Raw genomic sequence first — 20,863 nt, forward strand, 5'->3', positions numbered from 1 at the left:
CCGGGGGCCTGACCACACGTACGATCCACACGGGTGCAGGCAGGGCTCTAGGGCTCTGTGTGCCAAGGTCCCTGACAAATGCTCCTTCTGACCAAGAAGAGCTGGGTTTGTTACCCGAAGATACTAATGAGGCCCTTTGAGGAATTATTTTAAACCAATGTAACTGTGTATGTTGGTAGTAAAAATACAACAAAACAAAACAAAACTTCACAAGGATAAATTTGACCAAAGAAATGGAGGAGCCAGACGGCAGCTTGGTGGGGTGGGGTGGGGGGGAGCGGAAAGTAATAATAAAGGACCCAACCGGATAGATGAAGACAAATAGGATCTTTGGAGCCAAACCGATTCAGATTCTATAGCCAGGAAGCAAGGCGGGGCGTGGGTGGGGCCCTGAGCTCTGGCTCCGTGCCCCCACCCCCGGGGTTCCCCCACCTCTCCCCTAGAGAACACACTAGCTCTGGAGCTCGAAGTCTGCAGAGAAAGGCCTGAAAGACCCCACTAACGATCTGGGGGCTGCCCCCCGAGTAGTCCTGTCTCCCCTTCCGCCGCTGCTTTGCCCCTCTGTCATCCCTTTCCACCTGCTTTGTCATCCCTTTCCACTCGGAAGGCATAATTTAGAACTTCCACATTTTTTTTATCCAACCTGGAAGCTTATTTTCAGAACAGGCCTGAAACAGGCTTGTTATTCAGAGTTGTGTTTTGCGGCAGATGCTCCAGGACAGAGTCCATGGTGCCAGCTGGGCTTCGCGGGTGGATGCAGGACGAAGCCTCCTGGGCTCATCCTCATCGGAGAGGCCCTCGGCTGCCTCCCACTCGCTCATTCCAGCCTTTTCCTCAGGGCTGCCCTGCCCAGCTGTGAACTGCGAAGGCTGAGCCAGAGACTGAGCACGAGTACTGTGCCCAACTGGGAGGGAAGACTGGGTGCTCACAGGAAGGAGCCCAGCAGGCTGTCCGCAGCCTCCCTGATGTGCCTGCCCCGCACTGGGACCCCTCACTGGAACCCTCCACTGCCTCCCCCAGACCCTCCAATGGGATCCTCCACTGGGACCTGCACTAGGATCCTCTAATGGAACCCTCCACTGCCCACCCCTGACCCTCCACTGGGACCTGCACTGCCTCCTCACTCCCAATGGGACCGTGCTGCAGGCACCTGCGCCCTGCCCTGGCTGGCCCTGTCCTATGTGGGCCCGGTTCTATGGTGGCAGCCTCCACACCGTGCGAGGTGAGTCCTGTTGGGGGTGTGCTGGGCCCCGGGGCACATGGGGCGGGGAGGGCACCGGGGCTCAGGCACAGTGGACACGCTCTGAACCGCGCATCTACGTGTCTGGGCTGGTCCTCTGTATCTTCCCACCCTTCCTCTGTTTTCTGTATCCTGTTCCTCTCTCCACCTTCCTCTGCTTCTCTCTCTCTTGCATTTTCTGGAAAATGTTTTTACCTTTGTCTTTAAGCCTTGCTGTTGGGTTTTCATTTCTGTCATATATTTTTAATTTCTAGGAGCTCTTTGTTCTGAAATTTAAAGAACCACCATTCTGGGTTGTCTCATGAGAGTGATGCATTCTCTCCATGAGGATGTTGATAAGAGGCTTTGTCACCACATTTTCTTCTCCTTGCCTGAGGAATTCCAGACAAATGGTGATTTTACTCTGAGCTTGGGACTGACCAGCAGATGGGCAGTTCCGAAGAGCATGAGAAGCATTTCCTGGCCCTTTCTGTCCCTGACATTGGGATCCTCTGGGGACAGTCCCTAGGGTGAGGACCCTTGTGGGCAAGTTGGGGCTGCTGTTCATCCGAGAGGAGGAAAGGGGAATTGGGGTCTCACTGCCCGCTGTACATGAACCTCCATCCCTGACTCAGACCTCAGAATGCTCCCCGTGTTCCCGTCTCCGGAGCCTCTGTTTTGTCCTCTCTGGGAAACAAACCTCCCGTCTCCTGAGGACTTGTCGAAGGGAACTTGGGGTTCTGATGGCCTCACAATTTTCAAATCGTCTTTGTTTCTCTTGCACACCCCCTCCTCAGCTTCCAAAAGCACCTGGAGGGGGGGCACCTCTCATCAGAGGTGATGTTCTAAAGATCTGATGCATCAGAATGGAAACCACAGCCAACTAGGACAACCAGGACAAACACCACTGGGTGGTGGCCCTAGCAGAGCGCCACCTCTGCCACGGGTGCCGAGGGCCACCTGGGGTCCTCAGGAGAAGCCAGGTCATGCATGCCTGGCCTGGGAATCAACTGCCTTATGTTTCGTCAGCACAGCCCCCACCCCTCCTCTGCGCTGAGACTCAAAGTCTGGTTGCCTCCTCCTTTTCTCTGCTCCTCAGGAGTTTACACCTTCACTTTTTTTTTTCATTTTCTGTAGTATCAGTGGGGGTCTGAGGACACCCGAAAGTAGTGGAAGTAGCTCTGTTGTCTTTGCCTGGAGTTCCCACCCACTCTTTCCAGAATCCCTTGTTGAGTCATACTGAGCATCAAGCCTGACAGGCTCAAAGGTGGGCAGTGACCCAGGGAAGTCACCAGTGATGCACAGGTGCAGCCCTGCTGCTGTCGGCCCAGGGGAGGGCTGGAGTCAGGGGAGCTAACCCATCTGGGCAGGTCAGAGGAGGCTTCCTCAGGGATGCAACAATCTAGGGGAGATAAGAATGCTGAGTAATAATCGTCCAAGCTGTGATTCCTAGAGGTGAGTGTGGGTGGAGGAGCGGGTTGAGGAGGACAGTCTTCAAGGCAGAGGGATGAGCCTGTGAAAGAGCCACACGGTGCAGGGGACTGTGGCCAGGATGAGGCCTGCAGACTATGGGAACCTCTGTCTCTCCGACCTTCTGTATTTGCCTCACGGACCTTCTGTATTTGCCTCACGGTAGGCATTTTATAACCCGTGACCTCACGTTTCCATGTTGTTTGCATTTACGTGTGGTCAAAAGTAAAGGAGAAGCTTTTTTGCAGACAAAGCCTTATTTACTCTGTGCTCTGTAGTGCTAAGGACAGGTGATACCAAATATTAAATCATCTTCAGCCCCAGGGGGAATGAGAGCCCTGCTGCTTCAAGTCTGAAAATGGTCCCAGCCTACAGGGGCTGTCCCTGTGTTTACTGGGTTCTATGTTATTACTCTTGCTTTCAATAGAACACCTCTTTATCCACAGAATTCATGAAGCTTCTCATATGATAATTGGTCTGCCCATGTGTGCGGTTTCTCCAACCACATAGGAAACCTGAGAATTAGAGCGATCTCCTTCTTCCCCATAATCCACCCATAGTACCAGGTTTTCTGTGAGGATATGTGCTTTGGCTGATTAAGGACAGATAATTAACTGGTTACTGTCAACCTCCTAAATCCCTCCCTGGGGAAGTGGGAAGTATGATTTCTGCATGACCGTCTCCATGCATGCAAGATGATCACACCTTCAGAGACTAAGAGATTTGCTGCTTCTTTTTTTTTTTTTTTAAAGATTTTATTTATTTATTCATGAGAGACACAGAGAGAGAGAGAGGCAGAGACACAGGCAGAGGGAGAAGCAGGCTCCATGCAGGGAGCCTGACATGGGACTGGATCCCGGGTCTCCAGGGTCAGGCCCTGGACCGAAGGCGGCTCTAAACCGCTGAGCCACCCGGGCTGCCCCAGATTTGCTGCTTCTTTTGCTACATTGTGCAAAACCTCCTTTGAATTCACACACACACACACACACACACACACACACAAAAATCCCGAAGAAGGATTACAGAGTGAGGTTTGAACACCTATGCCAACAAAAATTGTTTATCATCTATCTGCGGGCCTCATAGGGGAAAGTGGTTCTTAAACAAAGACCACATGGGAATAAAGCACACGCAGTAGCCTCACAAGGGCAGAGAGGAGCATGGCTCCCCTGTGCTCAGCTACTGATCATTTTCTATAATTAATATTGATATTTGTTAATTATAACACAACTGAGTCTATCAACACTACACATCTCATCAGTCCTTCTCTTGGAACCCTGTTCTTATTCCTGTAGACCTTGGTCCGATTACTCCAGATCCTTTGAGACACTTGCTTTCTCTTCTTATAACTTTAACACTGACTGAGTTAACTTCTTTAGTATAGAAATCTTTCCCTTGGCGATCTTGGAGGCTGTGTTGACCTGGGAGTCAGCGATGGCGGTCGCTGACCTGCAGAGGACAGTAGCACCTCGACCGTAGGACCACACTGCCCAGCTGCAATGCAGCTCTGCTGTTGACCTGGATCTGGACCACCCTTCCTTTCCCACACCTGGGTCTTTCGTACGTAAAGGGGGATGTGATAGTCTTTACACTATAGGCCTACTGAAAGCTGTCCAGGTGCTCACAACAGTCTCTGACAGAGAAACCTCTATATAACTGAAATCCATTTTTTGGTTATGACTGAATAAAATTTCTGGGCTCAGGAAATAACTTTTTGAAAAAACATGGCTCCTTAAATAGTTCCACCTGTTGGTAGATCAAAAGAAAGACACCTTGAAAATCTGGACAAGTCTTCACAAGAATCTTGGCATTTCCCCCATCTAAAAGCCTGGTCCTTAATAAATTCTGTGGGTCACTGTCATAGGCCTGCAGGAATCAGAAAATATTTCATGTATCATTTCACTTTACAGACCACTGTATGGGCAGCAATGGCCTTCCCACAGCTCTGGCTTCTTATGACAAATGGATGATTTGAGATTATTTCAGGTTGACTTTCACTGGGGGGCAGGTGAGGGGTTGAAAGCACTTGACTTAAATTAGGCATTTCTCTTTTTAGAAGGATTCTTCTCCTCCCCCAAATAAACACACATGCGTGTCCACACACACGTGCAAAGACACACACTTGTCACTCTTCTCCATAGACTGGAAAAACAACTTTTACCCAAGAACGAGTGCTCTGCTTTGTGGCAAACATTATCTCTTCCATTCTAATGCTATTTAGTGGCCGGTATTATGTTGGTGACAAATCAGGAGGAGACAATCTGATGTAACTACAGTCAATTATTGTTTTGTCCACATGAAGATGGTAAGTGCATCTGGGAACTCAAAATAATAATGAGATCGCTATCACAGAAGGCCTTTCTCTCTCTGGGTCCCAAATCACGCCAAAAATAGCAGTGGGTGCCAAAGAGCCAAGTTACCTGGGTTAGCGCTGATGAAATGGGAATCTTGCCGAAAACAAGGAGCTGGCGATGACTGAAGGCACCTAAACACTGAAATAAACATTTCCTGTGGCCAAACACAGGCCAAACACAACATTGTTTGGCATCCGTGAAATGTTGAGGATGAAGAGATGAGGTCGGGCATCATAGCTACCTATAGCACGGACGCCATCCTCATCAGCAAGGCCTGTATGCACTCCTTACTGCTGGGTGGTAAGAACCAATGGTTCTCTCTTAAGGACATCTTTCTTTTATAACTTTTAGTTGACTTTGGTTACATAAACTTTTATGGCCTTCCTGTTGTGTACATATTTACCGGGTTAATGAGGAAATGATAGGATGTAACACCCCTACCCATGTCTGCACTCAAACTGCTCGGTGTGTTTTATGAAGACGGCTGAAAGAAACCAGGCTAAGCCAGTCAGTGAAGGGAATCAGACATGGCACTGGCAGTGCTGCAGTGTCCTCCAGGAAGGCTGGATGCCTGGAGTACACCTCTTGGAGAGGCTACTACGGGTGGGGCCTGGCCATCAGCTCGGCACCCATAGACACCCTATGTGCTTGGCGTGTGGATTCCTATCTATCTCTTAGGAATAGCTGCATCTTAGCCAAGTTCAGAATTGATGTAACCGAGAAAGGTAATTTGTTCATTTTTTTAAAAAGTATTTATCTATTTATTTAAGAGAGAGTGCGTGTGCAGAGGGAAGGAGAGAGAAACTGAATCAGACTACATGCTGAGCCTAGAGCCCAATGTGGGGCTTGATCCCATGACTCTGAGACTATGACCCGAGCTGAAATCAAGAGTCAGACACTCAACAGACTACACCACTCAGGCGCCCCTAATTTGCTAATTTTTGATGAGAAATATAACAGGCCAGTTGGCCTGAGTGCTCATGTTAATGAATTGGTTGAGTGAAATTGTGATCAGAAGGTAGCTGGCGAGCCGGACAGAGTAGGCAGGCAGCTTGAAGCAGCCCCATGTGGCAAGGATAGCTTTTCGTCTGGCAATCAGGGGTGGTCGTTGTCTTTCTGCCCCTCTGGGCTTCTTGATCTGCACACTGACCTTTTGATTCACCCAAAATGTCTTCAGAAGGGTTCAGCCCACCTGCTCAGATTTCCATTTCCTACAAAATAATCATGAGAGTTGTGGGTACAGTCAGGTTCCCGAGCCACACAACCTCAGATGAACACCTGGACTATGCCTGCAGGATTTGTGGCAGTCAGAGCCACAGGATTTCAGCAACTCTTAAAAGACAATCTTTCTCCCTTTCCCTTGGGATTCTGGGGGGGGGGGGCAATTGGAGGGTGGTTACTTTTAACCTTATGTACGTTCAACACACATAAATATGAATTTTAATGCAAATGTATCTGTGTAACCTCTGTCTTTCCACAGCCCTACGACGATTCTGACAACCCACCTGAGCAGTTACCTTTAGCCAAATTTTAGGAACAAGGAGAAGGAGGCCAGTTACACGGGGGGCAGGCTGGCAGAGAACCCAGCTCCGTGACCTTCAGCCCAGGTTCATCAAGATCACCTCCACCGAGGCATATAGCTCTACACTTCCTCATGGGTCAGAGACCCTCAGGGGTGATTCTCTACCAAGAAATGGCACTTCACTGCCTCCAAACCACCAAGGGCCCCTCCCCCAGGCTGTTACAGCTATCTTGACAGTTGACAGGCTGTTTGGTTTGACGAGGGCTGGAGCAGGGCTCGCCTGGAGCTGTGGTCTGAGACCACGGTGACACACAGGGCCCCTTAGGTATTTCCTCGTTTGACCTCTTAGAATGTTTGTATGTAATGTGTAATGATGTGAAACTTTATTTTGATAGGGGCCAATTATTTGCTTCAGATATCTTTCATTTTTCCTATCAAAACAGGAAAATAGCACCAATGATTACTCTCTGACTGATGTCAAACAGCACATAGGGGTACTTGGGTGGCTCAGTGGGTAAGCATCTGCCTTTGGCTCAGAGCATGAGCCTAGGGTCCTGGGATCGAGTCCTGCATCGGGCTCCCCACAGGGAGCCTGCTTCTCCCTCTGCCTGTGTCTCTGCTTCTCTCTGTGTCTCTCATGAATAAATAAATAAAATCTTAAAATTTTTTTTAAAAAACGCCACATAAACTGCAGGAGTGTCTCTTAACATCATTCACCGACAGGATGTGCAGACTCACTTAGTGAGCAGTGGCACGGGGCAACGTCCCCACCTTGGGCTTCTTTCCTGTTTTGATAATGCTGGTCACTGGGTCATCTCCAGTCTCACAGCTACTCAATGCAGTCCTTACTATGAGCTTCACTTTTAAAAAAAAATTTTTATTTATTTACTTGAGAGAGAGAGAGGAGACCGACAGACAGAGAGCATGTGTAGGGAGAGGGGCAGAGGGAAAAGCAGAGTCCCCACTGAGCAGGGAACCCAACGCAGGGCCATTCTGAGGACTCTGAGATTATGGTCTGAGCCAAAGGGAGACATTTCACTGACTGAGCCACCCAGGCACCCCTGGTCTATGAGCTTTAAATCACACTCAACACAAGGAGGAAGAATGAACCTACATAAAGTGAATGACATGACACTCAGTCCATAATTCAGCTGGACTCTAGTTAGGCTGAGATGCCATGGAAGGTGATGTTACAAAGAGGGTGCTACACCTGGAGCAGGAGAACCAAGTTGAAACCATGGTCGACCACTAGTGGTGAGCCCTGGAGCAAGTTGCTTCAACTCTGGGTCTCAGTTTTCTCATCTCTGAGGTGGAGAAATGACCTACGCCCCCTCATCATTGTGAGTACCAAATACAAAATGATATTGTACGTCTCAGTCCCAAATGTGATAAGGGCTCACTGACGTGTACGTGTATTTGCACATGCATTCATTCATTTCCTGCCTCATTCATACGTGAGATAAGGGATAAGGATACAGAGAGAAACTTGGGCCTTTATGTTGGACTGTCAATGACAGGATTTGTACAGATCTGCACAGGAGAATAAAGAAGCAGGCAGATCTCAAGAACACAGCAAGCGTGATGAAGGGCATGGCTTCTCCCTGGTGCAAAGGGTGTGTCCTGGGAAGAAGAATCTGGAAGAAAATGGACAAAGGACAGAGTGGATGGAGCCCAACATGGTGTCTGGATGTTGCATGGTTGGCAGCAGGGAACTACTGTAGTTCTGGGACAGGATGATACATGAAGCATGAGCACCAAGGGCTGCCCTCTGAGGCGGGCTGCATGGGAAGGGGGCAGGCAGGGGCTGGGGCCACACCAGACATGCCCAGGTAGGGGGCGGTGGTTAAGGCCATGGGCCTCCCAGTAGGACCTTCACAGGTGGGTAGCTTCAGTACTGGGTGAGAAACTCCAGTTCTCCTATCACCTGTCAGGATATGCAGGGCTTATATGAGCCCTGGGTTTGGACTTTTTTTTCTCTCCTTTAAGAAATGTTACCTTACGGGGACAGCTGGGTGGCTCAGTGGTTGAGCATCTGCCTTCAGCTCAGGTTGTGATCCTGGGGTCTCAGGATCAAGTCCCACATCCAGCTCCCTGTGTGGAACCTGCTTCTCCCTCTGCCTGTGTCTCTGCCTCCCTCTCTGTGTCTCTCATGCATAAATAAATAAAATCTTAAAAAAAAATAAATGTTACCTTATGGTCCATGTCGGCTGTTTCTGTGGGGGCCGGGGGGAAGTGAGGTGAGCACTGCTCGATAGCCACTCCGAGCACTTCACCAAGTCAGTGGAAATTTACATTAGGGCCACAAGGTGCTGAATCCGAGTCAGTAGGCTGACAGCTGTAAATAACTTGCCCTTCACTGGGAACCTGGTGTCCAAACTTCTGTGTTTATGAAAAAAGGTTAAGGCTCCAAAGGTTTAGCGCTCCCACTTTCTCCCTATGGGCGTCTTCATCCGTCTTGCAGGATGTAGAAAACAGAGAGCTACCAGCTGGGGTTAAATTGAATTCCGTGCAGACAGGCAGAAGCATGTGCTTTGCAAGGCTTCTTCTCAGTCTGGGCACCTGGCCCAGGGCAGTGTGTCGACCTTGCTCCTGAGTGTCTGCTGGCTGAGCCGAGTCCCGGGGAGCTGGAAAGCCTCAACACAATGAACGACTGCGTCATCTCCACTGAATACTGGTGCCATTGGGTTCGGGCCCTTGCCCTGGAATCAGGCCTTCCCAATGAGGAAGTACAACAGCACACAGTCCTTTGTACTGTGCATGGTTAGTGGCTCTGGAAACACCTCTTAGTCAAGTGTACCTGCTCTGGGTTGGTGGTACTGCACACCAATCACCTCCCAGGGAGGACCCATGCTGCCTGCCTATCTTCTCCATAGGGTTGCAGTGAAGATGTAATAAAAGAATGGACAGGAAAGTCTGAAAAAGCCTACAAATCCCTCCCAACAGAAGTTACTTTGTGGTCTTTGCTAGCGCTGGATGGGAGCCCCGGGGTCAGAAAACAGGTCTGCAGCACAGACCCCAGGCTGTCCAGGCATGGGAGGTCCTGTATGCCACCTTTAAGCTGTGAGGCAAAAGGCATACCCAGCCCAGGACTGGGATGACTTTGGATCTCAGCCTTTCATGGTCCTTCCTCTAAGATAGCCAGCTCTTGGAAAACAAAACAAAACAAAACAAAACAACAAAAATACCCTTCCCAGAAATCTGTCTGAGAAATAAACCATCTCAAGGGGGTTTATGCTCGGAAGCTTATGCACATGGACAGGACAGCTTCTTCGGGGGGCTGTGATCTGCCTCTCACCTCTGATTCCCTACTGCAACCACCACGTGCTGCCCGATGGACCCATCATTCATAGATGTTCTGAGGACAGCAATCGTGGGGACAAAGAAACATGCAGCCAGGTTGGACAGCTCACCCCCTGTGCCTGTATCGGGGCAGGGGGAGCTTGGGGACAGGCATCGGCGCTGGCGAATCTGGCCAGTCACGTGCAGGGGCACGGTGAGGATGGGCAATTAATTTAAAAGGTGTGTGTGTGTGTGTGTGTGTGTGTGTGTGTGTGTGTGTCTAAATAGTACGGTCACTTTGGATAATCGGCAGTTTTTTATCGAGTTAAACCTCCATTTATTGTCCAGCAATTCTACTTCTAGGTATTTACTCACGAGAAATGAACACATCTCCATAGGTTATTCTGTGGGCAAACACTCACAGCAGTGTTATCCAAAAAAGCCCCAAGCTGGACACAACTCAAATGTCAAATGGTGAACACGTGGACTAATGACAGTGTGGCCACGCAGCAGACCTGTTCTCAGCAACCACCAGTGTGGAGCACAGACCTAGGCAACAACGTGGGGGACCGCGGAAGGCAGTTACGCTAACAGCCGGCCGCCCGGGCTGCAGGACCTGACTCCATGCGTAACACATTCTGGGAACGGCGAGACGACAGGGAGGGACGACACATCCCTGGCTGTCAGGGCGGCCGCGAGGTGTGTTGGAGGGGCACGGTGACCGCCTCTTGCCTTGGCGCGGAGGTGCCCCTGTGATGGCACCATGACCTGTCGCACCAAAACTTACTGGAAATTTATCATTTAAACCGTGAGTTTTATTAGAGGTAAGTTACACGGCGACGAGCCCGTGACTATATATCCGTGTGACTGCTGTACGCGCGTCCTCTCGGGGCCTGTCCCTCCCGCTGCCCGCCGCCCTGCCCGGGGGAGCCGGGACCTTCAGCCCACGCCAGTGTTGCCAGTGTAAGCAGGCGGGGCTCTGCGGCCAGCCCTCTGTCGGGGTAGCCTGGAGCACAGAGGGGAGAGGTGCCACGGAGATGACACACACAAAATAAAGGAGACAGTGAGGATGCACGTGGCTTCCCGACGTCCGCCGGTGGCTGGCGCGGTTCTGGCGCACGCTGGCCGCTCAGCCAGTCGGTGGCAGGAACGAGCACAGCACACGTGCCGACAGCCGTGGGCCGGCGGCTGGGACACTTCTCTTTAGGGACTCGTCTGTGGGCAGGAGGACGGCTGACCTCAGGGAGCGGCCAGCTCCTCGGGGGGCGGACTCGGAGTGGAAGGGCTCAGACCACAAGCCTCTGATGTTGCGGGACTCAGCCCTGGCCGGTGACCCTCCAGCAGGACAGGGTGCGCAGCACAGACCCGAAATGCAGGGATCTGAACGGGCGGCTTCACCGCCAGTCCCACTAGGTGGAGCCCACGGCTGGACACAGCGCGGCAGGCTGCTGGCGGAGCCCGGCGACACACGGCGGGCTCGTCTCCTCTCTCTCCTTGGTGTGGACTTGGATACAGCGGAGCCTCCGCTGAACGGCACTAAATAAACGGCCGACCCCACCATTAATCTGAGACCAGCTTCTACGTCTCTGCGTCGGTCAAGAGGACAAGGAAGTTAATGTTTCAGGGGAAACGTTAGTCACTTGTTTTTGTCAGTTCCCACGACACTTAGTGAGGACAGCAGGCCCAGTGGACCCCAGATCCAAACTGAAATCAGAACTTGGAAGGCCAGAGGCCCCGTCCTCAGAGACTCTCATTTCCTGCAGAGTCTCCCGGGTGGGCCTCCCTGCACGCACCATCTTCCCAGACAACACTGCTTAATCAGTGGGTTTCCTCCAAATGTCAGCCAACGTCCGAGGAGTATCTCCTATGATGGGAATGGCTCACAGGACATGAGCGTGCAGTTCAGGATCCAAGAAGTACATGCATATTGTCGCCTCTTTTTCAAATGGGTTGTGGGGCAGCAAGTGATCTGCTGGGAAACTATGGTCGAAACTGGCTCCTTTTGCCTCTGGCTGATGGCTTTTCTCCTGCAAACTGATCAGCCCTGGCATTTGAGAGCTTCCACATGGGGGAGAGAGCATGGACTGCGGGGCACCCCCTTCTGCATGGTCAAGCTGTCCCTGGGCAGCAGTGCCCAGGGGTGCAGACATGGGAAAGCCACTGCCAGAGAAACCCTGCTCCCTGAGGCCTCAGGATGAGGGGGTGGGATGTGCCAGGCAACAAAATGCATATTAAAAACCTTTCTAAATGTTCCATGCAGAAAAAAAAAATACATATAACTTCAACAAGGTGACCAGCAATTTGCCATGAGAAATGGGACGATGCTCATCTAGGAGGGCGGGTAGTTGGAGGAGGGCTCTTTGGGGAGGGGGTGTGGACGCTGGCCATGGAGGGTCAGAGGATGTGGAGGCCAGCTGCATAGGAAGCAGGAAGTCTCTGGTACGTGCATGGGGCCATAGGCGCACAGCAGCACTCCCTGGCTGGGGACAGCACTTGGACATGCCACTGACATGACCATTCACAGGAGCAGGGCTGGCACATGTGAGGCATCGCACGCATCTTTGTTCCTTTCCCACCAACCCCTGGCTCCCCGCAGCCCTAACGCGCAGATCTCCACATTCTTTCCCATAGAGTCCAGACGTAGCTCTGGACTACTTTTAAGCTCAGAGCTCCAGGAAGCCATTGCAATCGATCAGAGTTGACATTAAGGACGAAATTTATTTTGTGTCCGAATACAGGGAAGGGGGGCGTTAATTAGACATGGCCAGATTATGGAAGCTCTTGGTTCCTCCATGAATAGAGCCTGTAGTGCTCCCCACACGCTAAATGTACCACCTCATCATTCTACAGTATCTCTTATAACCTTTTCACGAACCCTATGAGTCAGGGATTTTATTTCCATTATATATGGAGCAATTGGGCCTGGAGAAAGCAATGTAACTCTTCTGTGATTACACATGTAAAGGGGCTGCCTGGGAATTTATTCCCAGATCTATTTGACTCTAAGGTCATGTTCTCTTGAAAATGCTTGCTAAGGTTTGTGTCCTGGAGGGAGGGAGGGAAAGAGGGAGGGTAAAGGAGCTAGACCTTGTCCTGTTGCTGAGGTCTGTGTCCAGGAGGGAGGAAGGAAGGAAGGGGGAGGGAGGGAGGGAGGGAGGGAGGGAGGGAGAAGGAGCTAGACTTGTCCTCCTGTTGCTGAGGTCTGTGTCCCGGAGGGAGGGAGGGAGAAGGAGCTGACCTCGTCCTCCTGGAGAAATGGTGGGAGCCTGAAGAGCCAGATCCCCCCTCCCTGCCCCTGATGCCATGGCAGAGACACAAAAGGTGACATTCTAAGGACATCACTTTCTTCCCCATTTTGGCTTAGTACATTTTTTTCTTCATGCAACTTCTGGCAGCTGTGGAGGTAGCTGGCTGGGCAGAGCCAGCGTGTGTCTGCCTGGAAGAGCCAGCAGCAGGGCCCCTGCAGATCCATGAGAAAAAGCCCAGGAAGGAAATGCAGTGAGCCACCGCTGTGCCAAGGCGTGCTGGGAATTCTCATGCCTGCCCTCATGAACTCACCATTTGGAATCTTCTCACACACTGGGCTCAGCTCACAGTGGGACACAGGCTGCCCCAAAGATTTAATTAGAGGGACATGCAATAAACACTGGAAATCTAAAAAAAACCAAAAACCAAAAACCAAAAAACAAAACCAAAAACAAAAAAACAAAAAACACTGGAAATCTGTCTTCATTTTACAAGAGAACGCCAGCTGCCCGCAATCACTCTGAGTGTGGTTTCTACGCCGACTGGGCTCTGCCACAATCCCAGCCTTCATTACCCCCTACGAGGTCTCCTCCTAATTGAATCTATGCCCCAAACCTCTCCTTCCCCTCAGTTTACTCTATATATGCCTGAAACTCACTCAAGCCTGCCATTTTCAACACATCTGCTCTCAAGGATCCCAGTGTTTTTACCACATGAGGGCAGTGCTCAGGTTCCCTGCACTTCAGGCCTATCTTACCCAGCCCTCTCTCTACCCACGTAGAGCCCCACGTGAACACCTGTGCTGCCATCTGGCCTAGAACCATACTAAATTCTAGAAGATACTGGCTCATTGCGAAGGTCAAGCCTGCTTAACGATCCTCCTGCCTTGGAATATCTTTCTCAGTTTCCATCTATTAAAAATAACTCGTTCAATTCCAAGACTCAGCTGCAGCCAGGCTTCCTTTATGAGACCTGATGCCCACAACTATCTCTTCTGCATTAGTGTTTACAATACTCACTCGGGCCACTTGATTATATATTGTTACAGAGTCTGCGTCTTCTCTTTTCAACAGGATTTTGAACTTTGTAAGGATGGCAACCATGCTTTTGTTACTCACAGAGCATCTCAATAAATACTTATTGACTTGTATCATCAGGTTTGCTTCCACTGGAGGCAAAACAAGAATGCCTTAAACATTAATTGTGGCAGGTCTGATTGAGATGGCACAAGAAAGAATGTACTGAGCACTGAGAATTATAGATACTTGAGGCTACAGACATCTCTTTTAAGAGAGACACTGAAACATCACAGGGGCATTATAATTATCCAACTGTCACTGAACAAGTCTTGAAAATTATATTCTTATAGGGATGTATCATTCCTCTCCTGTAACAAAAAGGATTTCAGCTGGCTAGAAAGTAAAGTCTAGTAATATTTAATCAAGAGACTACAGATACATATGGATTCATACTACAATATTAATAGCATACCCAAATGTTCACTAGGAGGAGTTTTCTGCCGTGCATTTTGCATATATTACTTCGCTTAATTCTTATAATGTGCCAATGAGGTGAGCACTAGCATTATCATCTTTTTTTAAAATATGGAAACTGAGATCTGTAGAAGTACAACTGTCAAGGTTGGCAGTGGACTGAGGATTCAGATTTAGGTCTCTGTGACCACAGGGCTTCCGTTCTTAAGTCTTCCATCATGCTGTTGGCAAGGTGCTGGGTACTGTGTGTGTATGATCGGCCCAGTTATCTACTTTCTAAATCAATGGAATGCTCATTTGCATCCCAGCTATAAAGTTAGAGAGTAATTCTGGGCAGAAGGATCTATGTCCCAGTTTATAATTTGCACAGATATAGAATGTGACTTCATAAGTCAATTAGAATTCCAAAGGAGTTCAATTTTTGTATAATTATGCTTGATGCCTGAAAAATACCAATAAATAAGCTAACTTAGGGTAACAATGTCCATTAGAAGGTGGCCTGGCATGTAAATAAAAATATCTTCAAATGTTTCTTTGTGTTTATTATTACTTTGCTTGCCAAACCCCAAAATGCCAATGCCACCCAGTTAAGAGATATGCCAGATTTTCCTTAAAATTGATTTATGTCATAAAAGGAGTAATTTTCACCAGTCCATATGATTTTCAGGATGATCCTAATAAATATGAGAGATTGTAATCATACTGAATATATATATACTTTAAATATATATACATACTTTTATATATATATAATATATATATATTTTAAAAGTACTCAAGCCAAAAAGAATTTAATTCCAGAAAAAGGTCATGTCAGAAAAATGCCAAGCAACAGCCAAGTTTACAAAAATACTTCTATGAAAACACTTCTATTTCCTTGATAGAAAATGTTTAGCATGCCGGGACACCTGCACCCCGATGTTTACAGCAGCAAAGTGCAGAATAGCCAAACTGTGGAAGGAGCCTCGGTGTCCATCGAAAGATGAATGGATAAAGAAGATGTGGTTTATGTATACAATGGAATATTACTCAGCCATTAGAAACGACAAACACCCACCATTTGCTTCGACGTGGATGGAACTGGAGGGTATTATGCTGAGTGAAGTAAGTCAATCGGAGAAGGACAAACATTATATGGTCTCATTCATTTGGGGAATATAAAAATAGTAAAAGGGAATGGGGAAAGGAGAAAAAAATGAGTGGGAAATATCAAAAAGGGAGACAGAACATGAGAGACTCCCAACTCTGGGAAACGAACTAGGGGTGGTGGAAGGGGAGGTGGGTGGGGGGTGGGGGTGACTGGGTGACAGGCACTGAGGGGGGCACTTGAGGGGATGAGCACTGGGTGTTATTCTATATGTTGGCAAATTGAACACCAATAAAAAATAAATTTATATATAAAAAAAGAAAATGTTTAGCAGGCTATACTCTCTATTGCAGAATATTATTTTATTTTGCTGACTTTCTAATGTAAAAACTTGTGAAACATTTTATGTTAAGAATAACTAGCTTTAGATCTGGCTTAACAAACAGATTTGTGTAAAGATACGTGTCTTTTAAGAATACCATTTTTGAACATTTAGTTTATGGAAATCAGACAAATTCTCCCAAATGTTTTAGACATTTGCATAGATGAAAACCCTGCTGCCTTGGGTTCCCATCACGACCCCAGCCAGTTCATGCAGAAGGACTGAGCTGGGCTCCCGCCATGGGCAGGGGTCCAAACTGTGAAGGTCGAAGTAAGTGCACGGGACAGGGAGGGCCTCTTTCTGGCCTGTGAATGACACAGTAGAAAGGGTATATCCTCCCCCAATTCTTCTGCCACTGGCAAAAAGGAAGGAAACCAGAATTCAGATGCACTGAAAAATTAATTCGACCCTTCTCCGTGACTAGTTGGAAAGCCTGAAGCCAAGACAAAATTCAAGTTATAAATGACAAATAATCCCATTCCACAGTTCGCATGGCCTCTGGCTTACTGCGAAGTCTTCACGGGAGAAGCGAGGACAGAGAAGTGAGAACGTGAGAAATGCACAGATCTATGTTTTCAGAAGAACCAAGGACATCTCCTCATTTTTTGTATAAGTAATGTAAATCCCAATAATTTAACACAGACTTATTTTTGTTTTAAAAATACAATTGTGCTTTCCTCTCTACCCCAAATCTACATAGAGCATAAGCCTGAAAATGTGGGCTGCGTCCTTCTCCTGCCATCTGGTGGAGCACTTGCAGAAGTGACCACTTGAGGCATCCCAGGAGCAGTGAAAACTTGAGGCCTGAAGGCTTATCCCCTATCTCATTAACACAGAGAAGATGTTGACAAAATATGAAATTAATTGATTTATTTTCCATAAATGATCTTGTGACAAAGAGGAAGAGGTGGGTGCTCGAGCAATGCCAGTTTTGGTGATGCTGTGTCAATTCCCATGGTGACGGGATGGGCCATAGACCTTTTTATCCCCCAGAGGTTCTTTTCCAGTAAACATAACAATTATCTGCTACACCTTTTAATCATATAAAAGTTCTCAGAAAAGAAATAAAGTAAAAAAAAAAAAAGAAATAAAGTAACACCACTAAAAATCTGATATTTACAGCTATCACATAACTCAAGGGCGTTGCTTTGATAGCTTGGGGTTCAAGGTCAGCCAGGCTGGCCCTGGGATCCCAGCTCAACTTGACACGAGCTGGGGGATGCTGGGCAGTTACGCCTTACAGCTCTCACTGTAAGTAGGGGTCAGAATGCTTTTCTTGCAGGCTATTGTGTTGGGGTAAAGGCGTGTGAAAGTCCATCTATAAATGATGGCAATTATTATTACTGAGATTATTTTTAACATACTGAAAGGAGCCTATTATCTGTTGATACCCTCTCTGGAGGATCATCCTCACCCTTATCATCATCACTAAAATTAGGTTGTCAACATAGACCATCTCACCCTCTGGTTTGCACCTGGGTTGGCAGACTCAGGTAGTCCCAATCTGCTTCTTCTAAATTCTGACTGACCCAGTAAAGTTTTAACATGATATGTTAAGCATAAGATGCTTTTAGGTTTTGAGTTTTAGAAATTTATAGAAGATGGAACAAAATGTCTATCATCTATAACACATTCCATTGTCCTACAAGGGCTACATAAATCTCAAGGCATAATCATACTCCTGCCTGCCATGACTTTTGAAGATGCAGATCTACTTAAAAAAATAATAGAATAATTCCTCCTTAGTGGAAACCATCTGAGTTTATATATAAAATACGTTTTAGATGAAAAATTCCTATGGATACTTAATTTTTACCACAGTGGTTCATCTTCTGTTTCTTTGAACTTGATTTGTCTACGTGTCTAACAGAAACTGTTAATCTCATGTTGCTGCATATCTACATACATCTTTCCTTTGTCTGAAGGCCAAATGAATTCCAGATTTCTATCTTTCTCCTAGAAAACAGCCAGCCGCAGTCATAAACATTCATGTCAGTTCATGCTCGCCTATGAAACAACACTCTTCAGCAATTCCTGCTGCTTGTTTGAATTCAGGAAAAGGAGGATGCTTCCCTCAAATATCCATAGGCAACCCATACAACACTGGCAGCACCACGATTCGATTTCTCTGAACATTTCCCGAGCCCCTCACCCTTCCAAAGTACCCTGAAAGAAGTGCCAGAGGTGTGGAGCAGAACCAGGAGGCTGGGAGTGGGGGAGGAGAGGTGGGAGGGGGAAGGAGGGGATGGCAGGGAAACAGAAGGCCATCCATCCCTGCCTCTCATTCCTAGATCTGCAGCTGTTCCTGCATGTGTCTGACTCAATAAATGGCTTCAGCAAACTTTAACCAGTGTCTTTACTGCCTTTGGACTCTGGAGATGAGCTTCTGATAACACGTCTCTGTGTTGTGTGTGGGTACATCTACCCAGCACTGAAAACCTTATGAAAATCATGCATACTCTCATGTTTCCTTCCCACACACACTTTTGGGTCCCAAATCATGAATTTTTGAGAGACCAGGTGAGCTTAGGGGTGCCACTCTATTACGTACATAACCAGACCCTGTGGGAGTCCTAGGGCTATCCACCATGCCTGGAAGGGCCACGGCTGATTACAGAGAACCAGGGGAAGGTCCTGCCCTGCAGAACCTTGAAGGTAAACCATGGGAACCAGAACAGGAGATGGGGGCTTCATAAATGGGCAAGAGACTGGACCCATGGGACCTCCCTAGACCCTGGATACAGTTAGCCAAAGAGGAGCCATGGAAGCCCCACAACATCAGGACACTTCACTGTCAAAATCAAGCTGCCCCATTTCTTGCCCTTAATTCTATGAATCAAGGAACTACTCCGTGTTCTACTCTTCTTTTGTTCTGAATATTTCTCATTAAAAGAAAATGAAAGAACAATCTTACCCATGAGGAATTTTGCTCAGGACATAATATCCAGTGTAGGAGTGTTGGTATATCTGAAACAGACAAGACAAAAAAAAAAAATAAGAAAGAAGCAAGCATTGAGATAAAGGCCGTGACCATGATATTTTTCAAATTACCCTAAAAAACATCTGTAGAGGAAAAGTAGTTAATCAGGAGACCTAGAGGCAGAGTCTTTAATTTACTTTAGAAAGTTAATTTGCATATCTGTTTATTTTATTTTCTTCATTTGTACATTGTTTAGAGGGCAGTCAGAGGTTTGATATCATCCTCATAGCTAGCTGGTTTGTGTAAATCAGGGGCACAGATTTCCAACTCAACGACATGTAGCACAGGATGAGTGAGGACATGACCAGAGACTGTCACACAGTCAGCTAGACCCAACAGGACCATAAGACCCATGTACTGTGGGCATTCCTTGTAAATTATGGCAAATCCCATTGTGCATGCTCAGTGAATACTGAAACCAAGATGGGCTTAACTGGGCAAACTCCTTCCTTCTGTACAATGGAATATGCATCTTTTTTTTTTTTTAATTTTTATTTATTTATGATAGGAACACAGTGAGAGAGAGAGAGGCAGAGACATAGGCAGAGGGAGAAGCAGGCTCCATGCACCGGGAGCCCGATGTGGGATTCGATCCCGGATCTCCAGGATCGCGCCCTGGGCCAAAGGCAGGCGCCAAACCGCTGCGCCACCCAGGGATCCCGGAATATGCATCTTTTAAGTACAGAGAGTGGTCAATAAACTAAGAACTCATTGCAAGAGGGAGCATAGCTTTTTAAAATTAAATTAAATTAAAAATTAAATTAATTAATTAATTATTAAATTAAATTATTATAAATTAAATTAAATTAAATTTATTTTGGGGGAGCATGGCTTTTAAAACTAAGATAACAAACAAAAAACTCTGTTTCCAAACTCCTATAACCCCCAACCTGGAGCCTCTCTTAAAACTCTTGAGCCAGGAGAAGATTCTCTAATCCATAAATGCAATGGAATGGAATGCAAGGGATAACCAAACACGGGGAGGACATGCAGCTCAAGAAATCGTGGCATCCTTCATCTCCAGCTTTCTGGGTAGAGACCCTCCTCAGTGTTGGAATGTGATGGGTTATCTGCTGGGTTGAAGCCAGAATGTACTGCACTTCCCTTTCTTCACGCTGTTTAACTTCTGAGAGTTGGCACCCTGTGTGGGTAAATGTTCAGTGGCCAGCATTTAAAACCACCTTCCCAAAGGTAATTGGTAAGGACAAGGAAGACAGATCCAGGGTGAAGCATGTGGAATGGAGGAATGCATTGGGGTGCTGATGATGGAGTGAGCCTGAGAAAGAGAACAGGCAGGAGTGTCTAAGCTCAGTGACTCCCTGCCTAGTCAGAGTCCCTGGATTAACTTAGAGTAATCATAGTGGATCACAGTTATTGTAGAAAAGGAATTCAGATACAAAAGTAAACATCAGCTTTTAAGTTCCAAAGACCTTTGCTTCTGAAGATCTTGAGACTCCTGAACCAGAAATATGGGGCCGGGCCTGCTGGAGGGATGTTGAGTGGACATATGATGAGGGAAATGTGTCCGAATGTTGCTTTCCTTATGAGTAAATAACCAGTAAACAACAAAATTGTGAAGGAGAACTTCATGGACCTGCCACGGCAATCCAATAAGGAGCATGCACACCTAGCTCTGCTATTTCTGAAGTGATGCCTTCTATGGCTTCCCCAAAGAAGAAGGGAGGGCTGCATCCTAAACAGATTACTGCTCAGACAGCGTCCATCCGAGGGCCCTGTGCTTTGACTAAACTGCCTCTGAGCTGGACTGCTTCCTTAGATGCAAGAATAGAAGCTCGACAGACACACTGCATTTCTCCAGTCATGGCACATG

At 47.6% G+C, this 20,863-nt stretch overlaps 1 protein-coding gene across 3 annotated transcripts in view; it reads right to left on the reverse strand.

Annotated features, from left to right (window-relative positions):
* Positions 1-20,863, reverse strand: part of DPP6 (dipeptidyl peptidase like 6) — an 826,517-nt gene that overhangs the window by 170,753 nt on the left and 634,901 nt on the right. For all 3 annotated transcript variants that reach the window (XM_041753453.1, XM_041753451.1, XM_041753452.1), the window contains exon 6: positions 18,967-19,019. In XM_041753453.1, the coding sequence (XP_041609387.1) occupies positions 18,967-19,019 (53 nt within the window). The remainder of the gene's footprint in view (positions 1-18,966; positions 19,020-20,863) is intronic.

This window comes from Vulpes lagopus, chromosome 4 (assembly GCF_018345385.1).
Source record: "Vulpes lagopus strain Blue_001 chromosome 4, ASM1834538v1, whole genome shotgun sequence".
Classification (NCBI taxonomy): Eukaryota; Metazoa; Chordata; class Mammalia; order Carnivora; family Canidae; genus Vulpes; species Vulpes lagopus.